Source organism: Triturus cristatus, chromosome 7 (assembly GCF_964204655.1).
Source record: "Triturus cristatus chromosome 7, aTriCri1.1, whole genome shotgun sequence".
NCBI classification, from domain to species: Eukaryota; Metazoa; Chordata; class Amphibia; order Caudata; family Salamandridae; genus Triturus; species Triturus cristatus.
Genome location: NC_140590.1, coordinates 598243056 through 598268030, shown reverse-complemented (window position 1 = coordinate 598268030; position 24975 = coordinate 598243056). Strand labels below are relative to the sequence as shown.

General features: G+C 44.5%; 1 protein-coding gene across 2 annotated transcripts in view; it reads right to left on the bottom strand.

Moving 5' to 3' along the window:
- Positions 1 to 24975, bottom strand: part of TOM1L1 (target of myb1 like 1 membrane trafficking protein) — a 665925-nt gene that overhangs the window by 55744 nt on the left and 585206 nt on the right. For both annotated transcript variants that reach the window (XM_085617158.1, XM_085617157.1), the window contains exon 14: positions 17392 to 17512. In XM_085617158.1, coding sequence (XP_085473284.1) covers positions 17392 to 17512 — 121 coding nt within the window. The remainder of the gene's footprint in view (positions 1 to 17391; positions 17513 to 24975) is intronic.

Sequence of the window (24975 nt, the reverse complement as noted above, 5' to 3'; positions counted from 1 at the left end):
GTTGTAGAGGGATGCATAAAAGTCCCAGAATCTAGTTTTAATGGAAGATAGACTATATAAAGGTGCACCCTAGTCTGATTCGACCTCTAAAATCATGGATCCCCTATTTTTCAGGTTGGCAAACCACACTTCTTATTTGCTTGCTTTGTCACGCTCCACATGTGCACGAGTCAGATACTCCCTGTAATCAAAACAGTGGAGCCTCCCAACTTGAGATTCCAGTAAATCCTTTGCCTCAATCAATGGGTACTTAAGGGTGGGATTCCCCTGCCTCTGCCACTCCATGTCCTCCAATGCCCTTTCCTGGGATTCAGCCTCAACTACTGGCATATGTTAAAATTCAACCCCTTCCACAATACAGCGACTTCTGATCACAGTTTTAAATGCATCGCACTCAATTTAAGGCGAAGAAGCAGACCCAGCATTAACTGCAAAATAGTCCCCAATGGCCTCACTAATGCTTTTTTAAAGACTGGATCATCCAATGACGCTACCTGAAGTCACCAATAAGGGATGCGTGCCCGCTCACACTCCCAATTCAGATCGAGTAACACTGGGTTATGAAATGAAATTAAATGGCATAAATATCCTACACCATGTACCGTTAGAAGCACAGGCTTAGGGCACAGAAAGTATCAAGTCAAACATGAAGCTCATGCATACCAGAATAAAACAAGTGGTTTCAGGCCACCGGGTGAAGCTGTCTCCAAGAATCTACCAATCCCCACAGACGTTGCCAGTCAGAGAAGATGCGCACTAACCGGGCAACCAGGGAATCCCCTAAAGGTGGATGGGAATGATCAAGGGTGGGGTCAGTAACACAATTAAAGTCACCACTCAATAATATGGTCTGAGTCAGGTCTGGAGCCAAAACCATAGAAAGCTCTGTAAAATAAAGCATATGGTCAGTACTGGGAGCATAGTATGCAACTATTTTTAAATCACGACCCGCCAGTCTCCCTGTAACAACCACATATCTACCGTCCAGGTTTATAATCTCATAAGTTTTCTGGAAGGGGATCTCAGGTCTTATCCATAACAAAACTCTTCTGGCAAAGACTAAGATGTAGCAAACACTTGACCCTGCCATTTTTTATGGAGAGCCAATTCCTTAGACTTAGTAAGATGGGTTTCCAACTATATGTGCTCCCCGTCTCTTAAGGTAGAAGTAAACTTTGTATCTCTTAGCCATATTATCAAGACCCTGGACGTTCCGGAAGATGAAGTTATACTTTACGGGGGATGCCGTATGAAGGGGAAGGGGAAGAATCATTCTAGCTCTCACGACAGGGGCCCTTCTTTCTGTCAATAGTATCCAAGAGCAGCAGGTAGGGGTAACCTTTTTCAAAACCCATAAATACTTACAACTAATCCAACTCCCCATCCCCAGGACCAGAAGCAAATGACTCCCCATCCAAACTAGTTGGAAACCATCCAACTTACGTGCATGCATGACAAGCCCCACAACAATTTGGGGTTGGGCGCCTACCACAACACACCATCTCTACATGAAACATACAAAATAATCCCCACAAAATTAGGCCACACATGAAATAGTCACCTAATATTTTAACCCTGTTAGACAAACAAACTAGTACTACAATATTCTTTGCTAATACAGAACCCATACTCATGCATAGCAGATAGGAGAGCTTTTAGATTATCTCGTCCAAAGCCCCTGAAGAAATCTTTGGCAAAGATTCAGTAGATCCCAAATTCAAGACTGATGCTTGGTCAGAGTCTGAATCATGCAGTTCTCCATCCTCATTGACAGACGGCAAAGCAGAGCCCCCTTTACTCAAGGTAGCCACCGCCTCCACCACGCGCCGGGGCTCAAGCACCTGCAACTGCGACGGAGCAGTTGTCCATGTGCCCTTTGCTTTCCTGAGGGGCAGTCGGCAGCCTCGTTGCCATTTTTTCAGGGAAAGATCTTCTTTCCATTGAGGAAGTTGATCTATCCATTTGCACAGGGATTGTGGAGACGTAAAAAATGGTATCTCATCTCCCAAGGTCACCCTCAATCTAGCTCGGAATAACAAAGCCTATGTGATGCCCTGTAGACAAAGGCGTTTCTTGCCATCCACAACGGAGGCCCTTTTCTTCTGTACCTCAAGTGTGTAATCAGGGCAGAACATTATTCTGTGATTCTCAAGCATAATGTCCCCACTAAGTCTGGCCTGAGACAGAATATGGTCTCTGTTCTTATAGGGCAAACATTTCTCCAACACTAAACGGAGGGCCGCTCCAGGCAGCGGGGACCACCAGTGGACATGATGAGCACGTTCTAAGGCATAATAAGACACGCCCATATGTTTCTGAAAAGGAAACATTTTAATATACATACACATATATGTCAAACACACCATATATGCACTTCTATACCTTCGGTGCTCCAAATCTCTTTAGTGTTATTGCGTCACATAAGTACATAAGGCCAAGTGTAAATACATATGTACATGGCTTAGCCAAAAGTAGAAGGATGGAGCCAAAATGATGCTACTCCACAAGCAAATGCAGCAATTGGGCCAGTTTTTAATTTAGTTACTTTAGTTGTTTCGTGCAGACAAAATGGTGAATCAGCCCAGGCAACAGCTCGTTGTTTTTCCTTCCTAAAGAAATCCTCAGAGAGGAATATTGAGTGTTTGAGCTAGATTGAAAATGTAATTTGCACTGCTACTTTATGAACATTGCTAGAATTAAGGTACTGGGAAAGGCATATGATTTACCATTTGATTTTTACTTTGATGAATCACTTGTTGTTGAATTTGCTATTTGAGCTCCCCTGGATCGAGATAAGAAACAGTATGAGAGATTACTGCACTGCTAGTGAGTGAGATAAGCAGGCAGAGTGTGCAATCGTTATTTGGCACTGAGATAGCCATGCTGTTAGTTTGAGTGCGTTCTGCACTGATAAAGATGGAAGCGGGCAGGGTCTGTTGAATTGTAACAGCACTGAGGAACCAATTTACCTCCTTAGAGAACAAAACATCCTTTCCGTAAAGTACATGTATTTTTAACAGAACAACACTGCACTTTTTGAGAGCCTGCGACAGGCTTTGTCCATTCCCTTGCAGAGTCACATGAGTAAAATCGCACGTGTTACCTCCTGGGAGACAGATAACAACATTTGTTCCCCAGAGTCAGTTTATATTTGACAGGCGCACTCTGACCTATTAGAGAGACTGAGATGGCAGGCGGCGTTTCACTTGTGGCGTGATGTGAGAGAAACCTGTAAGCATTACCATCTGAGAGCCACAGATATGACATTTTGTGCCAACAGTACATTATTTATGACGGCAGGATACTCCATTGCTGGAGAGATTGACTTCTCCTGTAAACGTGCCCTAATTCTCCACTAATATGTCCTGGGCAGGGGAAGATTTGAAGTTGGTGTGTGGTAGTTGCAGCAATACAATACAGGTGAGTAACAATTAAACTATGGTGCTTTGCTGCCAACAAAGCATAAAGAAGTGTGGGTCAATGATTAGAGCGGCAGACCCTGATGCAAAGGTCTAGCCCGGGACCAGGGTTCAATTCCCCGCCTCGGCGGGTCTTGGGCTCCACGGACCTGATAATTCTCGCCTCGGTGCCATTCCAATCATGGAGTCTCACTCTGCAACTCTGGGCAATAGCTTGCTTAATCTCCACAACGGCCCCCACAATGCTAAGGATGCCTGGCCTCCACCTTGGGGGTGCCCAGGAGTGGACGCCTCGCAGGGAAAGCCAGGATGGGTTGCACAGCGGTATTCGTACAAGCGCCTTGAGACCCTTGCGGGTGAGTAGTGCGCTATACAAGTATCAATTTTACATACAATTTACTCTGTAGGTCCATCACACTAGATGAGCGTGTGCAGAGGCTGCTGACGCCACATCATTAAATGCCAATGCAGGCACAGCAGCTGTCTCAAACAACACACAGGAGTCAGACCAAAAATGGCCTGTGAAGGATTATCACAACTACCATCTTTTCCATGCCCATAGCCACATAGTAACTGGTGAAGTCAGATAATACCAGGGCATGCCAGGGGATGGCCATCAGTCTGCTGGTTCTGGGGCAGCAGAGTAGCCCTGCAGATGCCAGAAGTTCGGGGAATGAGTGTATTAGGGCTTGACATGCAGACTTCAACCCCAACCAGAAATTGAAGAGTTTGAGCCTGATCTCGATGATGATCAAGAGTTTGACTATGGTCCTGCTCCTTTGGCTTGGTGGAAAGTCTTATTTCAGAACATCACCGGTGACAAAGAAATCAACCCAGTTGTCACAATGCTGGCAGAGATGGCTCACAGAAGGCCCATAAACAGTAATACATTGTGTTTTAGACCCTCTCCATAAACCATCACAGTGCCTAAAAGAAATATACAATGCTTCTTAGCACTGACATACTGATTATGTGATGCTAAAACACCAGCCCAGTGTCACAGAGGCGGAAAGTGACCTAAACACTATGATTCATGACACATGCGGAGTGCCGACCTTGCTACAATGCCAGCAGCAGAGCTCCTACTCTGTCGAAATACATGGTTTCAAATAGTTGAGAGCAGTGGCAAACCACTGCAGAAAAATTGCCTGTAGGAGCAACATTGTATACAAGGTAATAGTTTAGTGAATATCAAATTGTTAAAACATTACCCACATCCCAGGTCAGTACAGTGCACCCGAGTAAGGACATGTGGACTAGTACTCAATGCACTGACTACCATATACAGGGGCACGTTCACTTTGATTGGCAGACATCTGGAGTCCAAGACTAGCAAATAGACAGTGGTTAATCTCCGGTTATTCACCAGCAAGGGAGCTGACATTTGTGAGATACTGGTAGAAGTAGCATCACAGTTACTTTCTACCTCTCAATTACATTTGGGTTTTGTGGAGTCTGTGGACCCAATGTGATTGTTGCTTTAAGGTTGCTCAAGTCAGGTAATTTACCTTCTTTTGCCTATGTCCTCTAATTTTGTGGTGACACAATTTGACAACCACTGCACATCTATCAGAGTGATGCATTATGTAGTTGACTAGATTTGTTCTGGTTTCAACTAGTCATACACTCAGAAATGGTTTGTGCCTTTTAAGAGGTGTCATAAATGTTCATGCCATCAGACGAAAATATCCTGTGCTCTCCAACATTCAGTTAGTACTGCAGATGCTACACCACCAGAACAAGCACCGCCCTGTAGTAAGTGACTACTCTTGCACTCATACCTGAGCACTGGATGAGTACACCTCACAACTCAGTGGCAGTTCAGGAGCAATGTCTGTTGTATGGCCTGATATTTTTAGAAGGCTGCCAATGAAGTTAACTAAAATGCTTTAAAATTCAGAGTGGCACTAAGGTGCAGAACAGGAGTTTTCTGGAAAGTCAGAGATAGTGGAGCTGGTTAAAGGATGACTTCAGGATTTTTGTGAAGATGTACAAAAGTAAGTATGAAAAGCAATACTGAATTCCTCTTGGTATCATTCTTTGAAACCGGCTTCAATTTTAAAGTATCAACATTTGAAATTGCAGCTGGAAAAGTGGCACAGTCCGACCAAATTACATATGTAAGACTGCTCGGCAAAAGTTATGGGAAGAGGAGTTGTTGGAAGAACTGAGGGAGGATGTGAGAAATTGGGTTATTGGTTGTGGAGGGTGAAACCCTACTCAAGCAACAGCCACAACCCATGTCAGGGTGAAACACAAAAAGTCACTAAATTAGTCTGTGCTTAATCCTCTAGTAGCTTGGAACAAAGGCAATCAGGCTTCACTTAGAGGCAATGTGTGAAGTATTTGTGCAGCACTCCAACTGTAATAAAGTAAAAACACAACACAAAACAAAATTCCACAAAAGTCTAGAAAAACGGAGTAAATTTTACTAAATTATTTGACACCAAAACAACAAGAATCTAATCAGTAGAACCAGAGTTATGAATTTTCAAAGATTTAGGTAAGTATAGCGCGCTAAAGCACAAAGCGCCACTCATGGCAATCTGGTTGTGATAGACCTGGGGAAAACTCATGCCAACCCTGATGGAGCATGGGCTGGATACCGGGACCAGGTTAGTCCTGCTGAAAAACTTACCTTCTTAAAGCCTGGTGCGAACAGTCCAGTTCACAGTGAAGGAGCCAGCGTGGATAGAAGACAGCATCACGGATGGTCATTGCTGTAATGCGAATATCCTGTCGTATATCGCAGACGGGTATCAAAAACCACCTGAACTAGTCAAGTCAAAGAACCTAACCTAAGGGAGAGGAAGGTGTCAGAAATCTATTGGATTCTGAAGTCCACCAAAATAGAGAGAAAGGAGAAAATTATCTCTTTCTTGAGTCCCCTCACTCACCAGGGTCTCCCCACGGGGACATGCTTCATCATTGGGGTCCTCCCAGTCCTCTACGGACTGAGGTGTGCTGCGACTTGCGAATTACGTAGGAGCACTAAAAATCAGATTATGTGTAGTGCAAGTGAAAGTGTGGTGGAGTGGGATAAGGTAAATTAAAATAATCAGCTAGTGGGCCAAAATAAATTTTATTAATGATCCTAGCTAATTGACTTAAAAACGGGGTGATATGCTAAAGGCCCTAACTATAATGGATAGGTGTACCTAGCATATGGTCAACTAGTTTCGAGCTTCCCCAGCTCTTCTTCAGGACTCCACCGGGACCAGCCAAGTGTGAAAGCACCACTCCTAGTTAACCTAATTAAGGTGCAAAAGTGAGACGCTGCAACTGTAAGGCATGCGTTACAATTAATACATACGTAATGTACGTCAGGCAATATCTGTAGGATACAATTAAATACAAATATTAAAGGAACAAAAAGTCATATGCACTGTTATCATTATCAATTGTGAGCACACTACACCCAAGTGTTCGTACACTCTTGCCTCTGATGTGCCTCTATGTGGTTTTAAAAAAGAAACATTAGGTAACTTTCTCCATGCCGGCGCTGTGCTGAGAAGTGAGCCAAAAATCGCAAAATATACAAAAGAACCTCACACGTCTGACACAACAACCAACACACACAAGACTAACGGTAAAAAGAAATTACGTATATCGCAGACTGTCATTGCTGGAGCTTCACATTGGCAGTCTCTGGGGGCTGTCGTCATTGTAGCATGAAGTGCAGGTCTTGCATTACCGGTTATCGCTGGCGGTCGCTGTAGCTCAAGGAATCGTGTCCACTGGAGTTTTGCATTGGTAGTCGCGACAGGTGGCAAGATCTCAGTGCAACCGGGTCCATTTACAAAGAGACCACACCTTCAGCATTTCTCCTTTGTCTTCAGAAGAGTGCACTTTGATACCAACAAAGGGCCCAGGATCTGGGGGGACGCCTCTTTGGGACTAGAAATTCCGTCTTGCAGAGGCCAGCAGAGCTCAAGCAGGTCTAGTTGCATGTCCAAGAAGGCCAGTTTCAGCGGCTCAGCTGATCAGTTGCAGGGAGCCCTCTGGAGCTTGTTGTGTCCCTATAGCTCAGACAGGAAGTCAGCCAACTGACCCTTGGAGTCACTCAGGGAGCCTGGGATGAATGGAGTAGGTCCAGATGTCCCTCTCAGGCAGCAGGGCAGGCTTCCAGCAGCAGGGCCTCCCTTCTCCTGAGTCTTCCACATGTCCAGAAGTGATCTGAAGAGTGAGCCCAACGGTCCAATATAAATACCTGGTACCAGCTTTGAAATGGGAAAAACTTGTAGACTTACCCCCACTCCTGCTTCTGGAATTTCCTTCCTTCCCCAGCCCTGGCTCCAAGGGGTCTCGGGTGACAATAAACTAGTGTGAGTCCTTTGTGAGTGTGCTGAGATAGCCCCTTTGAAGTGCAAGTGTGGTTGGTGTGTAATTAATGTGCTTTTCGCTAAAAGGACACACCCAAACCCTGCACTCCCACTTTGGAGGCAAATATACCACTGCACCTTTAAATAATACACTTTGAGCAGCACTCCCTAAAGACGAGGAAAGGACGCAGCACTCCCTTTAGGGGAGGCAAGAAAACAAATTCAGGTGCATTTAAAGTAACACACACTTTGAGCAGCACTCCCTAAAGACGAGGAAAGGATGCAGCACTCCCTTTAGGTGAGGCAAGAAAGCAAATTCAGGTGCATTTAAAATAACACACACAAGTTTATTAATGGCGGTAGGCCAAATATATCAGTGAATGCAGATTCCCAAGTATCAAGTGACTAAAATGGTACAATTAGAATAAAATGCAGTATATACAAGTAGCAAAAATTAGAAAATATATACAAAATGGTTAGGAACACCTCACCGATTTAATTTGCATCATCCTTGCCAACTCAAGCTGGGGAAGCCCTTCAACAGCCCAGGAAGGAGTTCAATCAGGACTCAAGTTCCATCACCTCCACAGCAATACGTCTATTCTGTGGTGAACTTCCACCTGGCCCTGGAAGGTTCCCAGCTTAAATATCATTACTCAACGTGAGGCAAAGCAAAGCTTCGAGAAAACCTCGCCCCCTTCTCATTAGAAAAGACCGAGCTGGCTGTACCAGTCTGCGTAAAGGCCAAGATGGAGGCTGGCCAAGCTCCCGTATTTTGTCTCCGAGGCAGAGTTGTACATTCTCACATCTTCCAGCCTCTATCTTGACAAAGCTCCCACAAGGCCTTCCAGAGTACATTAAACAAAAGCAATCGCTCAGAAATACAGAAAGACCTTGAATGTGAATAACCCAAACAACTTGAAAGCACTGCTATGCATGCAGAAAAACTGCAGCAAGGCAAAGCCAGGAAAAAAGGATGACATGAGGCCATGTCAAAGCCAATAGTAAAACCTTCATAATTCTCACCAATGTACAACACCGAGCACATGTGTGCATCACTGCCCACAACACTGCACTTCGAAACCAAAGAGTACATACCACACCTCCTATTCTTGGCAAGGTTATTCTACTCCGTGACAGCTTCCACTGAAAGACAGCAAGATTACAAAAAAGAAGAGAAGCATGCATATGCAGGACCATCTCATATATCCAGGCTAGGGTAAAATAACACACTAAAGTCAATTAAAATGATGGTAGTCGAAGGTCATCATAGGGTGCCAAACCAAAAGAGTGCCTCTTTCACTAAATTGGTGACAGCTCCACCCCTCCCATCCTGACAAGATAGCCCATCCTGACAACACCTAGCCCCCTTTTGTATCACTGTCTAGGAGGAATACACCAAGGCCAACTGCCAACCACACCTAGTCATGTGACCCAGGATACAGGCTGCAGGCACCAAATGGTTTAGGACAAGAAACTGGCAAGTTCTATATGTGGCATTTTCAAACCTGTGACGTAAAATCGGACATTGCCATTGAAGATTATTTTGAATTACAACTCTTTAGAACATGACATTTCTACCTATTCCCAAACAAATGTTATTGCTCATTAAATGTAATAAGGTAACCCAATGTTATCCTATGGGAGAGGTAGGCCTTGTAGTAATGAAAAACAAACATGAGTGTTTTTCACTACCAGGACAGGACATGTCCAACTTTTAAAATACACTGTGCCCTGCCCTAAATGCGGTTTAGGGCATACCTTATGGGTGACATATGTATTAAAAAGGAAGGTGTAGGCCTGGCAAGAGGCTTATTATGTCAGCCTGAAATGGCAGTTCAAAACTCCACATAGGCTGCACTGGAAGGCCTGAAACATGTTTTTGAAGGGCTACTCAAGTGGGTGGCACAATGAGTGCTGCAGGCCCACTAGTAGCATTTAATTTACAAGCTATAGTTACATACAAGCACATTAAAGGTTGCGAATTGGGTGTAAGCCAATTTTACCATGATTACAGGAGTGAACACAAGCACTTTAGCACTGGTTAGCAGCGGTAAAGTGTGCAGAGTCCTAATGCCAATGTTGGAAGCCGGAGTCCCCGTCCCGCACCACTGTCACCAAATGCAAGACCCGGGACTCCTCACTCAACGTTAGGCCAAGTAAGACCACCGCTTGAGATAGCCCTGCTCACCCCCTTAGTAGCTTGGCACAAGCAGCCAGGCCTATCTCCAAGGCACAAGTGTACAGTATGTGCAACCACACCCACAGCAACCCACTGGTGACACCACAAATGGACTCCACACAAGTTTGATAAAACGAGTATAAACTTTATATAAAAAGATATACAATCAGACCACACGATACAAAAGCCAACATATAATAATGGGTAATATTCATTCCTGCTGGAGGGTAGGTTCAAATCCCAACCACCGCTTTCAAAATGCTATGCTGGTCACAATGCTAGAATCACACACGGTGTAATGGACAAACAATAATGCACTGCGTAACGATACAATCCAGGGCAAAGGAGAAATAATACAATGCATAATGATATACCACAGTACCTTGCACTGAGAGAAATAATGCAATGCGTACCGCTACAATCATGTACTGTGCAATTGCGGAATAATGCAATGCGTCACACACCAATCACGTACTTTGCAATGAAGAAATAATGCAATGCTCACGGCTACAATCATGTACTTTGCAATGGAGAAATAATGTAATGCGTAGCGCTACAATCGTGTACTTCATTATGCAGACATAATGTCAGGCGTCATAAGACAGTCCGGCAGTTCGTTAGCAGCAATATTGGCAATGTGTATTAAGACAATCAGCCTCTTCGATAACAGTTGCCCCCCACACGTATCAACGATGACTTACAGTACAGCTTCTCACTCTGGCCCCAGTACGGCCACTCCTTTGGTCAGTATGGGCTCCAATCTGAGCCGAAGCTAAGGCTCACATTGCCAGAAGGACTGAGAGGCCGAGAGAGTGTCCCTCCGAGCCCGCAGCCCGCCCAGGTAGTGATCCACATTACCTGGGGCGCGACCCCACTCTTCTCTCCTCCTTCAGTGAACTGGGCCTTCCGCGCAGAACTTTCTCAATGGGCCTCAGCGTCTCGGCCTGGCAGCTCAGCTCCTCCGGGGCTGCTGGTCCGGGCCACTACTGTTAGGAAGGTCTCAGGCGGCTGCGGGGCACACGTACCCCACGCCTCTGAGATTACGTTACTCCGGGTGCATGTTCACCACAGCACCCTCCGGGTTTCCTCTGGCACGAAGCCACACACACAATGCTGATGGGACTTCACGTCGACTCTGAGTGCACGTTCACCAGGCTTTCCTTCCTTCGATCTTAGTTGGCACCAAGACACACATACCACGCTGCAGAGACTCACTTTCTTCCAGTGCACACGATGATCCGCTGATCACCTCCAAAGTCCCAGGTTGCACCACACGCACACTGCTTCACTAAGACTTACTCCAACTCCGGTGCCCCGATATCCCGGCCCTCTTCACCAACGCCTTCGGCGACACCACAACATGCTCACCGTGTCCGAGCCTCACTTCTCCTCCGGTGCACTCGATGACCAGGTGCTCTTCACCAGCACCTCCGGTGCACCCCAACATGCATGTCCAAGACTAACTCCACTTCCGATGCACACGTTGACCAGGAGTTCCTCACCAACGCCTCCTGTGCACCATGACACGCACCCTCACGTCCAAGACTCCCTTTACCTCCGATGCACATGCTGACCATGCGCTCATCACCAGTGCCTGCGGTGCACCATGACACGCACCCTGCCCGTCCGAGTCTCACTTCACCTCCGATGCACACGCTGACCAGGCGCTCTTCACCAATGCCTGCGGTGCACCACGACACGCACCCAGCGTGCCCGAGACTCACTTCACCTTCGATGCACACGTTGACTAGGCGCTCTTCACCAATGCCTCCTGTGCACCACGACACGAAACCAGCGTGTCCGAGTCTCACTTCTCCTCCGTGTGTCCAAGATCACAGGGCACACCTTCTGAGGGTCTCAGGCTGCCACAACACGCACCCACAGTGTCGCTTGAAACTTCTCCTGAAACTTTTATGTTCCTGTGTTTCCAAACAGGGAGCCAGCTCACCTCGGGCCCTTGGGGTAACAAGACACAGCACAAAGCACAGTCTTCTTCAAGCAGGGGGACCCAGCGCACACAGCACAGTCCCAACAGCCTATTCCTTGGTTAAAACAGCAAACTGCAGACCAGCCCCAGTTCACGAAGCAAGGGTTGGTCCTTCCCAGTAGTCTCTTCAGTTGTTCCTTCCTTAGCAGAGGTTCCTCTTGACCATGAAATGGATCCAAAAATTTTCAGTCTCAATCCATTTCTATTTCAACATTCAGGGGCCTCAGCTCTTATTGTTATACCCCTAAATGTCTTTGAAGTTCGTTGTGCTCAGGGGTCCCTGACCCCTGCCTAAATCAGTTCTGGGTGTCTCCCTCCCAGTGTCACCTTTCTCCCTTTGATACTGGGGGTCTGGATCCTTAATCACTCAGCAGGAGATGGGACAATTGTTTTATAGCAGCAACCCAGGCCTCTTCACCTCCCGGAGCTTCTCCTCACCTACTCTCGAGATGCAGGTCAGCCTGGTGCCATCTCAACCCCCTCCCTGGGTCAAGACCTACCCCAGCTCCTCTCACCTCTCAGATCCGGACAGTCAATCCACATTCAGCAGAGACACACAGAAATGCTTAAAGCACAAAACTCAGCCACTTTCTAAAAGAGTGGCTTCTGAGCACACAGTGACAAAAACGCTTTCATAGAAGGATGTGTTATGACACTGTGAGTTCATACATACTAAACTTCACCTCTCCTTTTTAAACTTATAGGAATCTAAGCTAACAAAACACAATACCCTGCCTTCCCCATTCTGTCCTATGGGCAGGATGGCCTTTCACCAGTGAAAAACGAAATGGAGTGTTGTTCACTGTCAGGACATAGCACACACCTCAGTATATGTCCTGCCTTTTACTTACACTGCACCCTGCCCAGGGGTTACCAGGGACCTACCACAGGGGTGCCCACTGTGTACGGAAAAGGGAAAGTAAGGCCTGACAAGTGGTTGCACTTGTCAGGACAACATGCTAACTTAGCAAACTGCGCGTCGGCCCTACACTGCAGGCCTGAGTTCCCTTCTCCGAGCACCTTTGCATTGCTAGCCCTGGTACACACAGTGCACAGCACTAGGGACTTTAGTAGTAAGGCAAACATACCAATAATGGCCAACCAATTACCATCACACTTTACACAGGGAACACTTGTACTTTGACACTGATCAACAGTGGCAAAGTACCCAAAGCATCTAAAAGCAAAGGAGGTAGAGGCAAAAAGTCAGGGGTAATCACACCAAGATATGCCAGGTCTAACAGCCAACAAAAACAAATTCAGTAAATCAGGAGAAAGGAAGGCAAAATGTTTGGGGGGAAAACATGCCAAGGATGTCAGGTCTAACAGAGGACATGTCACAGCTACTGATCTGCCATTAAATCATCCTGACAGTGCAGAATCTTAAATAGACTTTAGTGATGCCAGCTTCATTGTGCCTGGCGGCTGGCAAAGCCTCGCCATGTCCAATGCTGAGTAACACGGACACATACAATTAATTTGGTTAGTAGGTAAATAGGATCAAGGCCTGGCGATCACCCCATTTATATATACCAGTTACAAAATGGTAAAAACATTTTTTTGCGTAGGCTATTGTCAATGCCCTGTTCAGCAACCTGACGTCTACCAACCTTCAGACCAGATTACTGGTTAAAAATGAATTATTGGACCTTATAGTTGAAAAGAAGTGGGAAGCTGAGTAGAAGAAGGGTAGGGTGGTAATGTACCTCCCATTGTGTACTACACCTGGCATTGAGCCATTGTTGTTGATGGTGCCTCATCATCAGAGATTTCTTTTGCTGAAATTTAGACTGGGCGTGACCCATTTTCCGGTGTCTTACCCTTCTAATGTTTTCTCGGAGAAGGATCTGGATCTATGCCCATACAGTTACGCTCCAATCCAAATTGCACATGCTCTTTTTAGTGAGCTTTATTGAGAACAGAGAAAATGTTTTTAAAGCCAATCTTGAACATTTTAAGTATCAGAAAGTGTAAAGAGGCTTTAAGGCTTTAGAGCATTTACAAATGCTCCAGATGAATCAAGTCTGCATAACTGCATATAGATTTATTGTTCATGTTATGAAATTCAGAAAACTGATGGGGAAATGATGAGTTTTATCAGGATTCCTGTTCTAAATATTATTGAATGAAATGTTTTTATTAATAAGTCTATTTTATTACATTTATATTGAAGCACTTTATTCGGATTTGTGTTTTAAGATGAATTTATTGAATATATTCCAGTGCGATGATTAGAGGTTTTAATTGTTTTATTGTATGCTTTTATGGCTCTTTTAAACCGAATAAAGTATTAAAATGTGAATGTACCAGTTAACCTCTGGGGAATCCTTTCTTGCATTATTACAAAGTAAAACTATTTAGGAGGTCCAACCAAAAAAGTAATTTTCAAAAGGTAAGGAATGTATTTCTTGTGACTTCCAAATTACAGTTCGTAGTTTATAACTAAAAGTCTCCACATCCAAAGACATCATCAGACATCCTTGATCTTGATCTACACTATTCAAGATCGCTTTAATCTCGGGGCGACATTATCAATATTCTACCTAAGATGTTGTGAAGAATTACCAAATCATTTCTCTTAAGATGGTGGCAAATCTTGATATTATCATGACCTACATGACTCCAGTTTGAAATACGCCATTGGATACCTTTATTCTTGTGGGAGGTGGTGAGACTGCTACAGCATGTAAGATTGCTTGAACTGGATAATATCTGATTCCCAATTTCCTTTTGGGAATAGTTGATTCCCAATTTCCACATTGCATAGGGCTTTTCACCAGTGTGAGATAAACTATATGTCAAGTGATCACACCAATGATGGCCATACTTCCTATCCTGTCTAAGATGCTATGAAATGTTACCAAATGAAACAAGTGGTGAACATGAGATTTAGCAAGTACATTTTGGGTAAATATTGAGGAATCTGCATAGAGCTCGGCACGCAACCCATGTTTCCATATTTTCCACTGATGCATACACATACATACACACACACACAAACAAATGTGTGGCATTCGGTGCAAAGAGACATGCACTACCCAGCATATCATCTCCAAGTCTATTGCTATGAAAAAGAGTGCGTGCATAATCTACGTCAGTAGATTGCAATTCCAAATTGCTAATGCTCTATCACCTGTGTGAGCTAAACTACATGGCATGTGACTATACCAATGCCAACCACATGGGCCATACAAATTCAGTAGCAGTTGCTGTGAACAGTAAGTTTGTTTGGTCAATCTTTCCCTGCACTTAAAAGAGCACACACAACCAACACCAGTGGCGTAACAGAACTTTAGGGGGCCCCCGTCCCCGGCAAGCTAAGGTGAGGGGCCCCTTTTACCTATTCTTCTGAGTGTTTTATTTGTTTGCAGCTAGCCAGCCCGATGGGGTCTCCTTTGAGGTGTACGGTGTGGGCCTACCCCCGCATCGGGGGGACTGCGGGGCCTCGGTTATGCATGTGATCAACATAGTCCCACAGAGGGAATTCTGCCTGACAATGTTTCTCAGCTGTTCCAGGTATAGCTCCCCAAAACAATCCATCTAACTCTGTCAATTTACAAATATTTGAGTATGTAATACAAATATGTGTAACTATGTTATGTATTTTATACTACGTTATGTTATTTATTTGTAAGAAACATAAAGTGAAGATAAATAAACCCAATAAGGTGTTAAGAATTAATAATCCATATGCAACATTTTTGTTGTCAAAAAGAAGAAATCTCATTTGAACCTCGAGTGCTAAGGGTAGCGGATTTTATAACCTTGCTCAGTACATTCTACAGACCTCATGGACCAACCACCAAGTAACGAGGCAAAAGTGATGGAGTGCTATGTCTCTGTTTGTTTTCTTCCTCCATTCCACTTTCCCTGCCTCTACAGTTAGCCATTGTATTTCCATATATGTGGTCATTTGTGTGAATGGTGAGGGGCAGAAAAAGGCCCCGCTACCTGCGCATAAAGACCACGTAAACCTGACACATATCAGGAATGCTTTAATAGTTTGTGCAGCGTACCCAAAGGTTCTTGTTTGTGAGTACTGGCAAACTGTTTTCCTGACTTAATAAATCAATTCAATTCTATTTCGGTTCTTTAAACCATAATCGCATGTTACATAAAATGTATACAAATATCAATTTAGAAAACAAATTCATAATATAGTCAATTCTAAACTAAATCGAATAAAATGAGTTGAGAGAGCATGTTATGACAATTTTCAATGAGAGTCAGTTGGAGCAGATGAAAAGAAGAGCCTCAGTCCTGAAGTTAGAGAGAATAACACAAGAACCATGTTAAAAAAAACGCTAAAAAATAAATATACCAACAAACATAGTTCCATTTGAAACAGGAGAAAGCAATAATACAGTTTCCAGACCTCATAAACCATGATAACCCTGGATAACCAGACAGTATAGAGGTATCGGCTAATTCCGAAAACCACAACCTGGCTTGTATTTGATCTCAAAATATGATAAACCAGCTGATAGGATCTCACCGCCCCCCCACCCCTCCCCCAGACTACACAATGGTTTAATCCCTCTCCGCCTGGACCTGGCATATATTGGACAAAAAAATAAGATGTGTTCAACATCCTCACTGGCATATCTGCAAAAATTGACAGGCTAATGGGATAGATTGGTGAAGCTTCCATCTGTGTGTAAACGTATTCACTAAAAGTGTTCCCAGTCTAAATTTTATATAAATCGTGCTTGCCATAGATGGTTGGATCTGATCTACATATGCTTCATTAGCTGGGTGAACTTTACAGGCTACGAATGCTTCAATCAACCCCCCTTTTGCTTTTTGATGGTGTTCATTGATTTTCTTGTCCCAGAACACAGCTTTGACTCTACCCTTGGGGCCGACCCCAATTTTAGAAGGATTACTTCAATAATCACTCAAACCTAAGTCAATAAAGTGAGATTTAACAAACGTAAACCAGGGGAGGAGATGGACTTTTCTGTGACACAGTCTATCCTCTACTGCTAGCCTATAATAGTGGAGAGCTGGGGAGGACCACAGCCTCACCCAGTACAGAAGTGTTTTTCCTGACCCATTCATGTAAAAGAAGGGTCAATCCTGTTTCAGGGTGAGAAAGGGCAGGGAACACTCAAAATTGGCGGGGTGCAGTGGAAGGGATATTCTTAGAGGTGTAAACATTTTCTATGAAGAGTAAAAGGTACAAAGACAGTGGCCAGTGGTATTGTGCATAGTCTGGGATTTTATCATGAAATGTTTACATGTGGCTATTTGTTCATGCGAAAATGGAATTCACAAAGTATTTCAGGGGTAATCCAGGTACAACAGCAACCCTTTTAGTTTCCTATGAGTACTTGTGGAAACCTTTGTTAACCACCATAAAATCATAAATCTGCTGAAAACGACGCAGGAAGACTACCGTAGTAGTGAATAGGCCCTCATGCATTCTCTAGTAGAGCTACACTAGAATAGGGCAGTGGAAGCATGGCTCTCAGAGATTACCTGTGTCCTGTTCTGCTGGCAGACTTTCCGATCTTGCCTCAGTATTTACTGTAACACTAACAGGTTCCAGTGTTTCAAGCGCTGTTTGTAGTTGATGGCTGGATGATAAAGGAGTAAAGCCCTATCGAGGAAAAAAAGAGTTATTAATGTGTGTCAAAATGTTTCAATTCTTTATTTGTATCAGTTAATTAAAACCATTACAAAAAGATACAAAACTTTAAAAGCAGCAAATTAATTTACACAAGTGTATCAAGACAACTTATCACCACCATGTTTTCCGCCTCAACCACTTCAACAAATGTATACTCTATTTTATTTGGGAGAAATGCGTTATGTAATTATAAGTGTCTCTTAAAACACTATCAGATTTTCGAGCAGCATTAAAAGGGCTAGTGCTTGCTATATTCGCTAATTGCACTAGGCTGGGTATTTGACTCCCGTTGTTCTTATATAGTAGGTAGTTATACATTTCTGGACTTAGTGCCGGTGTTGCATGGATTCAGGTCGAGGGTATATAGCATCACTAAGCCTTTTTATGTCTCGCATACGCAGCGCGCATGCGCTCCTTAGGAGGGGACCTCTTGTAATCGACTCGGTTTTTTGGCCAAAAACATGCACACGTTGCATTGCTTTCAATGGCAACGCGTGCACATTTGGCGATTCCCTTGCGGGAGCGAGCTTGAGACCATCTGTTTGTAATTAACTTGCAAACAGATGGTGCCCTTGGCTCGCTCACGCAAGGGAAACACTCTGCGAGTCTCGCTCGTTTAACTTTGAAACTGAGCGCGGCGCCGCTTCACGGACACAGCGCTCAGTTTATTTATATATTTCTTAACTTTAGCACTGAGCGCAGCACCCGTTTCAAGGACACCGCGCTCAGTGTTGAAGTTAAGAAATATATAAAGAAACCGAGTGCGGTGTCCGTGGAGGGGCGTCGCGCTCAGTTTTAAACTTAAGCATTTGCAATGCAATCGGACCGATTACATTGCAGATGCTTGTTTCAATATTTCTATGTACCTCCTCTTGAGACATACATTAGAGCTGATGACCGAGTCATCTTAGATGCGAGTGATACTCATCTTTTAGTCAATAACTCTGAACACAAAGATGTCAGTCACGTAAAGTTCATTCACAAATGACTGTTTCAATAACACAAAACATGAATGCTTACTAGTTGGTCCAGAAGAGTACAACCTACAACTAAAAGACAAGGTTACTAGTTGCGGTACTACAGCTAATCTTTCAAAAGCTGCATATGAGCCAGCTGCTGTCAAGTGTTATTTATCCCCAAACTCTCATTGCCTCGCACATGAAGAAGCGGTAATCTTCTGATATGCCACATTTAGCATACTGAAACGCTAAACCGCTGTATCAAATGGACACATGAGCCCAAGTCCTTCCATACTTGGAGTATGGTTGCTATCAGTCCCCATAAATTCTAACGTGCATGCTCAGCCATAGCCCAAAATTTTGAGACCAGACAAGCTTTTAGCCCTAGGGAATAAAAAGTAAGATCAACACAACCACTGATCGCCTATTCTGTTACTCCACACCAGCCTACTTGGCTGTGATACCACTTTAAGCACCTGGGACTGGTAAGCGTGTGGTAGGGCACCACTCTTATCACAAAAATAAAATCAACAAACTGTTTGAATGCCCAATGTATGTACATCTTCCTCCCCCACCTCCACCGAGCCATCCCGAGTGGATTGACGCCCGCGAGATCAGCTTTTAAAAACAGTGGGCACTTGAGAGTTCGCCCCCACAGTACTCTGACATGAAAAGTTGCGGTTTACAAGTCCATTACTTTAGGTGCACAAGTCAGGTTTTATCTTAGCATTCTGATACTCGTTTTGAAACTATAATTTAATGAGGACACCATAAAGGACCTGTTCACTTAATACAATTTAAAGAACACCAGAAATGTTCAATTGCGTATATTATTCAGCGCAGCAGGAAGGCACACTGCAAGACCTTTGTGCAAACTAAACTGCCTTTCTGGTCACGCTTCCTCATCCATGAGTCAGGCAGTCACATGTATGCTGTACGGCTCCTCCCACCCGTAACGAGTTGCAGGTCCTCTTTCCTCATGACTCACATAATAGATGTCCCGCCATGCTCTCCACGCCTCTGAAGCAATAAACTCCTCCCCCTCAGCAAAACAAGGGTCATCGCATCTGTACACAAACCCACGCAGCTCTCAAGCTGAGACAGGGTTACGTCACGGACGTCGGCCGCCGATACCTGCCACTGGCTGCTGGAAAAATATAGGAAGTGAGTCGCTGAAATGAGAACAGGGGCTTAAAATCACCACAGCTCGTTCAACTGAGGAGATACGGGAAGAAGCGCTGAGCCAAGCCACGGCGAGAAGCAGAAAGGTAAACTAGCATCTCAGCGCAGGGGCAGGTCTGTGGCAGACTACCTCGCCTTGCACAAATGAGCAGAGCCGCACTTAAAAGGCAAACCGTCCCTTCACACCCCGTGCACACATGAAAGGCAATTTAGTAATGCAGGGAACTTGACTTGGATCACCGGAAGATCTGTCAGTATAAGCGGCATTGTTTTGTTTTGGTTTAAGCTAGTCCCCCATAGTTGGGACGTTCGAACGCCATTTTCATTTATTTTGCAGAAATAAAGTTGTTTTTAGATTCTACAGAAACCGAGCGATGTAGGCGCCATCTGATTAATTAAGAGTAGTGATTTTCAAACTTTTTAATGACGAGCCACCCCAGTATTTAAAAAAAAAACAACTCAGTGGCCTCCCCCTTCAGAATTTTTCACAATTATTCAATTTGAAATGTTAAAGTATGTTTAGACTTGAACATTAGTTCTGTTACACCTTTTACCAAGCATTGGCATAGCCAATAGGTCTTGCCCTTTGGGACTTTATAAGTGTTTAGTTATTCAGCACAATATCCTTGGTGCAAAAACATCAACTGTTGCATGGCTAAACACTTATAAGGTCCCAAAGGCGAGACCTATTGGCTATGCCAATGCTTGTTACAAATCCTCCTTCAACGTGCGAGGGTGGAGACAGCAGATTGTGAAACAAATACTGCCGATGCCTCTATGCAGGTACGGACCCCTTGCCTCAGAAATATCTGCCTGAGTAAAACTCTCCTTTCTTAGATCATGGCAGGACAACAGCACAGAAGGTGCAGCCATGATTCACGTTTGTAGTTACATAACCTACAAGTACTTCCATTGGGCTGGTTGGCCTATGCCGGAGTGAAGTCAAGTATTATTAGGCCCAGCAAACGCATATTCATGAACTCTCTCCATGTTCTGAGGTTGATAACAACTGATAGGTAAGGCTGGGCTTTAGCTAGCAAATACGAAGTGTTTAGATTTTGCAAGGACTCTGTATTTTTTAAAGAGGCTTGGTTTTGGTTGTGTTAAAATGCATTCAGCCAATAAATAACCAGGTAATGCTTTTCTCTGGCAAATTACATTTTATTAGATTAAACTATTGATTTACATGGAAAATGACAATGCCATTTTCTGTTTGAAACTCTAGAATAGGTTGAAGTGGTGTAGGGCCAAACAAAATGAAGCAGGCTCAATGCACCTTGACCCTTCCAAAGTACTAAAATGACTAAGTACGTAAATTGAAAAAATATTGATTAATAATTGAGTTTTTTATGGAATTAGTCTGCTAATATCCACCAAACACAATCACCATAGCAGTTTTACTTGATATAATCATGCATAACATTTGCCTGGAAATAAATGTTTTTGTATATTAATTTACACAAAATGGACAACATTGGATTCACATTTGGGTGTGAGCATGCTTACCACAGTTGTGCATGGTGCCAACGGTGCTTAGAGGGATTTTGGAAATTAAAAAAGTATCAGGGACTTACCCTGTTCTGTTTATCATCCTTAAAGGTAGAAGGCGAGAAAAACAAACATAAGAGGCAAAGTTGGGCGTAATTATGATCAATGGAAACTTGAAGTGACTTTTATGGAGCTCTCTGGGTCTTTTCCAAATTGCTTTTTAGTTTTAGATACAAATTTAAATAGTGCATTATAGGGATGGTTATAAGTGTGATTGATTTTGAAGGAAAGCATGTACTCACTTTTATTGTTCTAATGAGTTAAAGAATTCCAAGATACTGAAAAGGGGGATTAACACCCAACGTTCTACTTTTATAAAAAATAATAATGTCTTGGATTCAACTAAGGCTGGTTTCCATCCCCTCTGTGGTAGGCTATGCTGGCAGTCAAATCTGTCTGCTGCTGGACAGCGGACACGGTGCAGTATTAGTGGTACTGAATCTGATTTATCCATTCAATACTGTCTCCCACTCTCCACTAAGTCTCTGGCCACATTCAGTAGGGATTCATGATGAGTTATCCTCTTTCATTTAATCCAATTGTGCTTTATTGAGTATAAGACCGGGCATGATTCAAAATAAAACTGATATGGCCAACTTCTATGATGGGTGTAGCCCACTTTCACCTCTGCCATTGCCTCCATTTCTATCTTGTTCTACTATCTGTAACCTCTTCCTCTTTGTTCTTTTCTTTATTACCCATGGTCTCTCACCACATACCCTCTAATTTCTAATATGCCTTTTGTTAGACCTGGCATCTTTGGCGTGGTTTCCCCTGACTTTTTGCCTCTCCCTCCTGTATTTTTGACGCTGTGCTGGATTTCGTTTTTGCTGCTTTAGATGCTTTGGGCACTTTGCCACTGCTGATCAGTGTCAAAGTGCAAGTGCTCCCTAGGTAAATTGTTATTGCAATTGGTTATCCATGATTGGCATATTTGTGTTACCAGGAAGTCCCTAGTAAAGTGCACCAAGTGTGCCAGGGCTGGTGATTCAAATGGTACTAGTGGGCCTGCAGCACTGATTGTGCCACCCACAGGAGTAGCCCTAAAATGGTGTCTCAGGCCTGCCACTGGGGTGCCTGGGTGCAGTTTCTAACTGCCATGCGGCCCTGGCCAGTGTCCACACTGGCCAGGTCTAACCCTTCCCTTTCTATACACATTGGAAACTCCTATGGAAGGCCCTAGGTACCCCCCTGGGCAGGGTGCAGTGTATGTGAAAGGTAGAGCATGTACTAGTGTGGGTGACATGTTCTGGTAGTGAATTACAGCCATTTTCGTTTTTCACTCTTGAAAGGCTATCTTGCCCATAGGCTATAATGGGGAATGCTGTGTATAAGGTTTACCTGCATATCTTCCCATAGGAGCAAGATAGAAAATGAAAGTCTGGTATCCCTAAACTTAAATCCTGTGTTTGAAAACAACACTTTTAGAAAGTGGCTGTTTTCTTGTCTGACCTTTCTGTGTGCCTTGGCCTGTTTGTGAATTGACTGTCTGGTTTGTGAGTGACAGGGGCTGGGGTGGCTCCCAGAGGCTGAGTGAGTCAGCCCTAGGCTGAATAGCTCCATCTGCATCTTGATTGGTGGGAGGGGATAGCACCTGGGCCTGAATAGGGCTGTGCCTGCCTTCCACAATGCTGTCGTTTTGGTCGTGTTTAGTTTAGATTAAATACTTTTATTTTTCTAAACTGGTGTGGAGTCCATTTGTGGTGTTTTCACTGTGTTACTGTGAGGTTTGATACAAATACTTTACTCATTGCCTTTGATAAGCCTGTCTGCTCGTGCCAAGCTACCAATGTGGTGAGCAGGGGTTATCTAAAGACTATATCCCCCTTGCCCTGACTAGAAGCAAGGGTCCCTATTTGGACAGTGGTGCCTACCTCTGCCAACTAGAGACCCCCAGATCTAACACCTTTTCTCTCTATTTTACCACTTACTTTCCCTGCACCATCCCTTTCTTACCTATATACCCTGTCTCTTTTCTATTGTCTCCCCTCCACTCCTCATCATCTCGCTCTCCAACTTACCCCTTCGCAGCTCTTTTCGGTGTAATATTTATCTCCTTGTTTTCCTTCATGTTTATTGTACCACTGTAGGAAAGTAAGATCTTTCTTTTATGCTTCTCCCCACTTTTTGCCTGGTGCCAGTATGTTTTGACTGTAGTTTGCTGGGGTCTTGCTAACCAGGACCCTTGCATCTGTGCTCTCGCTCCAAAAAAATGGCTTTGTTAAATACTTTGGTACCTCCACAATTGGCTACTGGTGTACGCTTATAAGTCCTTAGTATATGGTACTAAGGTACCAAGGGCATAGGTACACCAGGGGTCTTCCATGGGCTGCAGCATGCACTGTGCCACCCATGGGAGTCCACTTAAACACTGACTACAGGCCTGCCATTGCATCCTGAATGAAATGATGCTTGCACCGCTCATGACAGATATAGGTTTTCTTATATCTGAGGTCACTGCAATTAAAACGTACAAGTCACCTCTATGGTAGGCCCTCTAGTCCTGAGGGCAGGGTGCTTGGTTATAAGTCTGAGTGTGCCCCTGCATGAGCAGGACACCCACACAAACCTATGGAGTTGATTCTCCAGGCTTTGTGAGTGCTGTTATTCATTTTAAGATATATAGTGGACATCAGTCATTACGAGATGTCTAACTATATAATGGCTGAGCTGAACCTGGTCATGTTTGGTTTCAAACATGTTGGAATCATATTCAACCGTCATTCTGGTGTTGGTGGTATCATCCCATGCACTGGGGAGCTCCTTAGAGGAGCCCCCTGTACTCCCAGTTACCGCCTTTCAGGGTCTGCCAGCAAGCTAATTCTGCCGCCGGCCACAGACACTGTTCTACCATCCTGCTGCTGAGCAGAGTTTGAGCAAGGGAAGGTAAAACAAAAGGTTTCCTGCCACAGAGAGGTGCGGCCACCCCTAGACATGACCTCTGAAACCAAGACATTCTTCGACCGTCTGGACACCTGGACTTCGCCTGGAACGGAGACTGCATCAAGGAAGACTCCTGCTGATTCTGGTCTAACTGTTCTGCAAGTATTCTGCCTCCTCTGTGTCTATGCTTCTCTAAGGCTCTCCAGGGGTCGGTGCGCATCAAGGCCATCTGAAGTAATCTCCCTTGCAGTGAAGGAGTCACTTCCCTGCATCTGCAGGCACCGCATTGAAGCTGACCAGTCTGCTGCTCCTGTCATCCTTCCCGAAGCTCAGCGACACAGGTGGTGGATCTGTGGCTTCCCAGAGGCCTGACCTGTCTGCCCTTTGATGTGGAGGACAGTATTCCTCTTTGGAGTCGCTGGATGCAAACCTCTGTGCACCATGTGAACTTGCCTTTGAAAAGGCTTGTTGGTGCTGCACTCCGGAGATCTTCAGACTATATGAATCTCCAGCATCTCATCCCTCAAAGACCAGCGTCCTCTCTGCATCCCTTTCATCGTGGGCCTCCATCTTTGGTGAGCTGCCTGAGGTCCTCTTGTAACTCCTGTGCCTTCGGCCTGTGGGTCCTCTCAAGGGTATCCTTCAGCTGTGGTTGGCTCCCCTGCTTGCTCATGGCCTACTCTGACTTTCCTGCATGTGGTGAGTCCCTTATACCTTGCTGGTCCCAACAATTGCATCTGTTTATCTTCCACACCAGTTGTGGCTACCAAAGCTTCTTGTGGCTCCCGCCGGACACCACCAACTGGACATCGACCTCCAACGCAAGACAGCTTGTGTACGGTTACTGGTCTTCCATAGCAT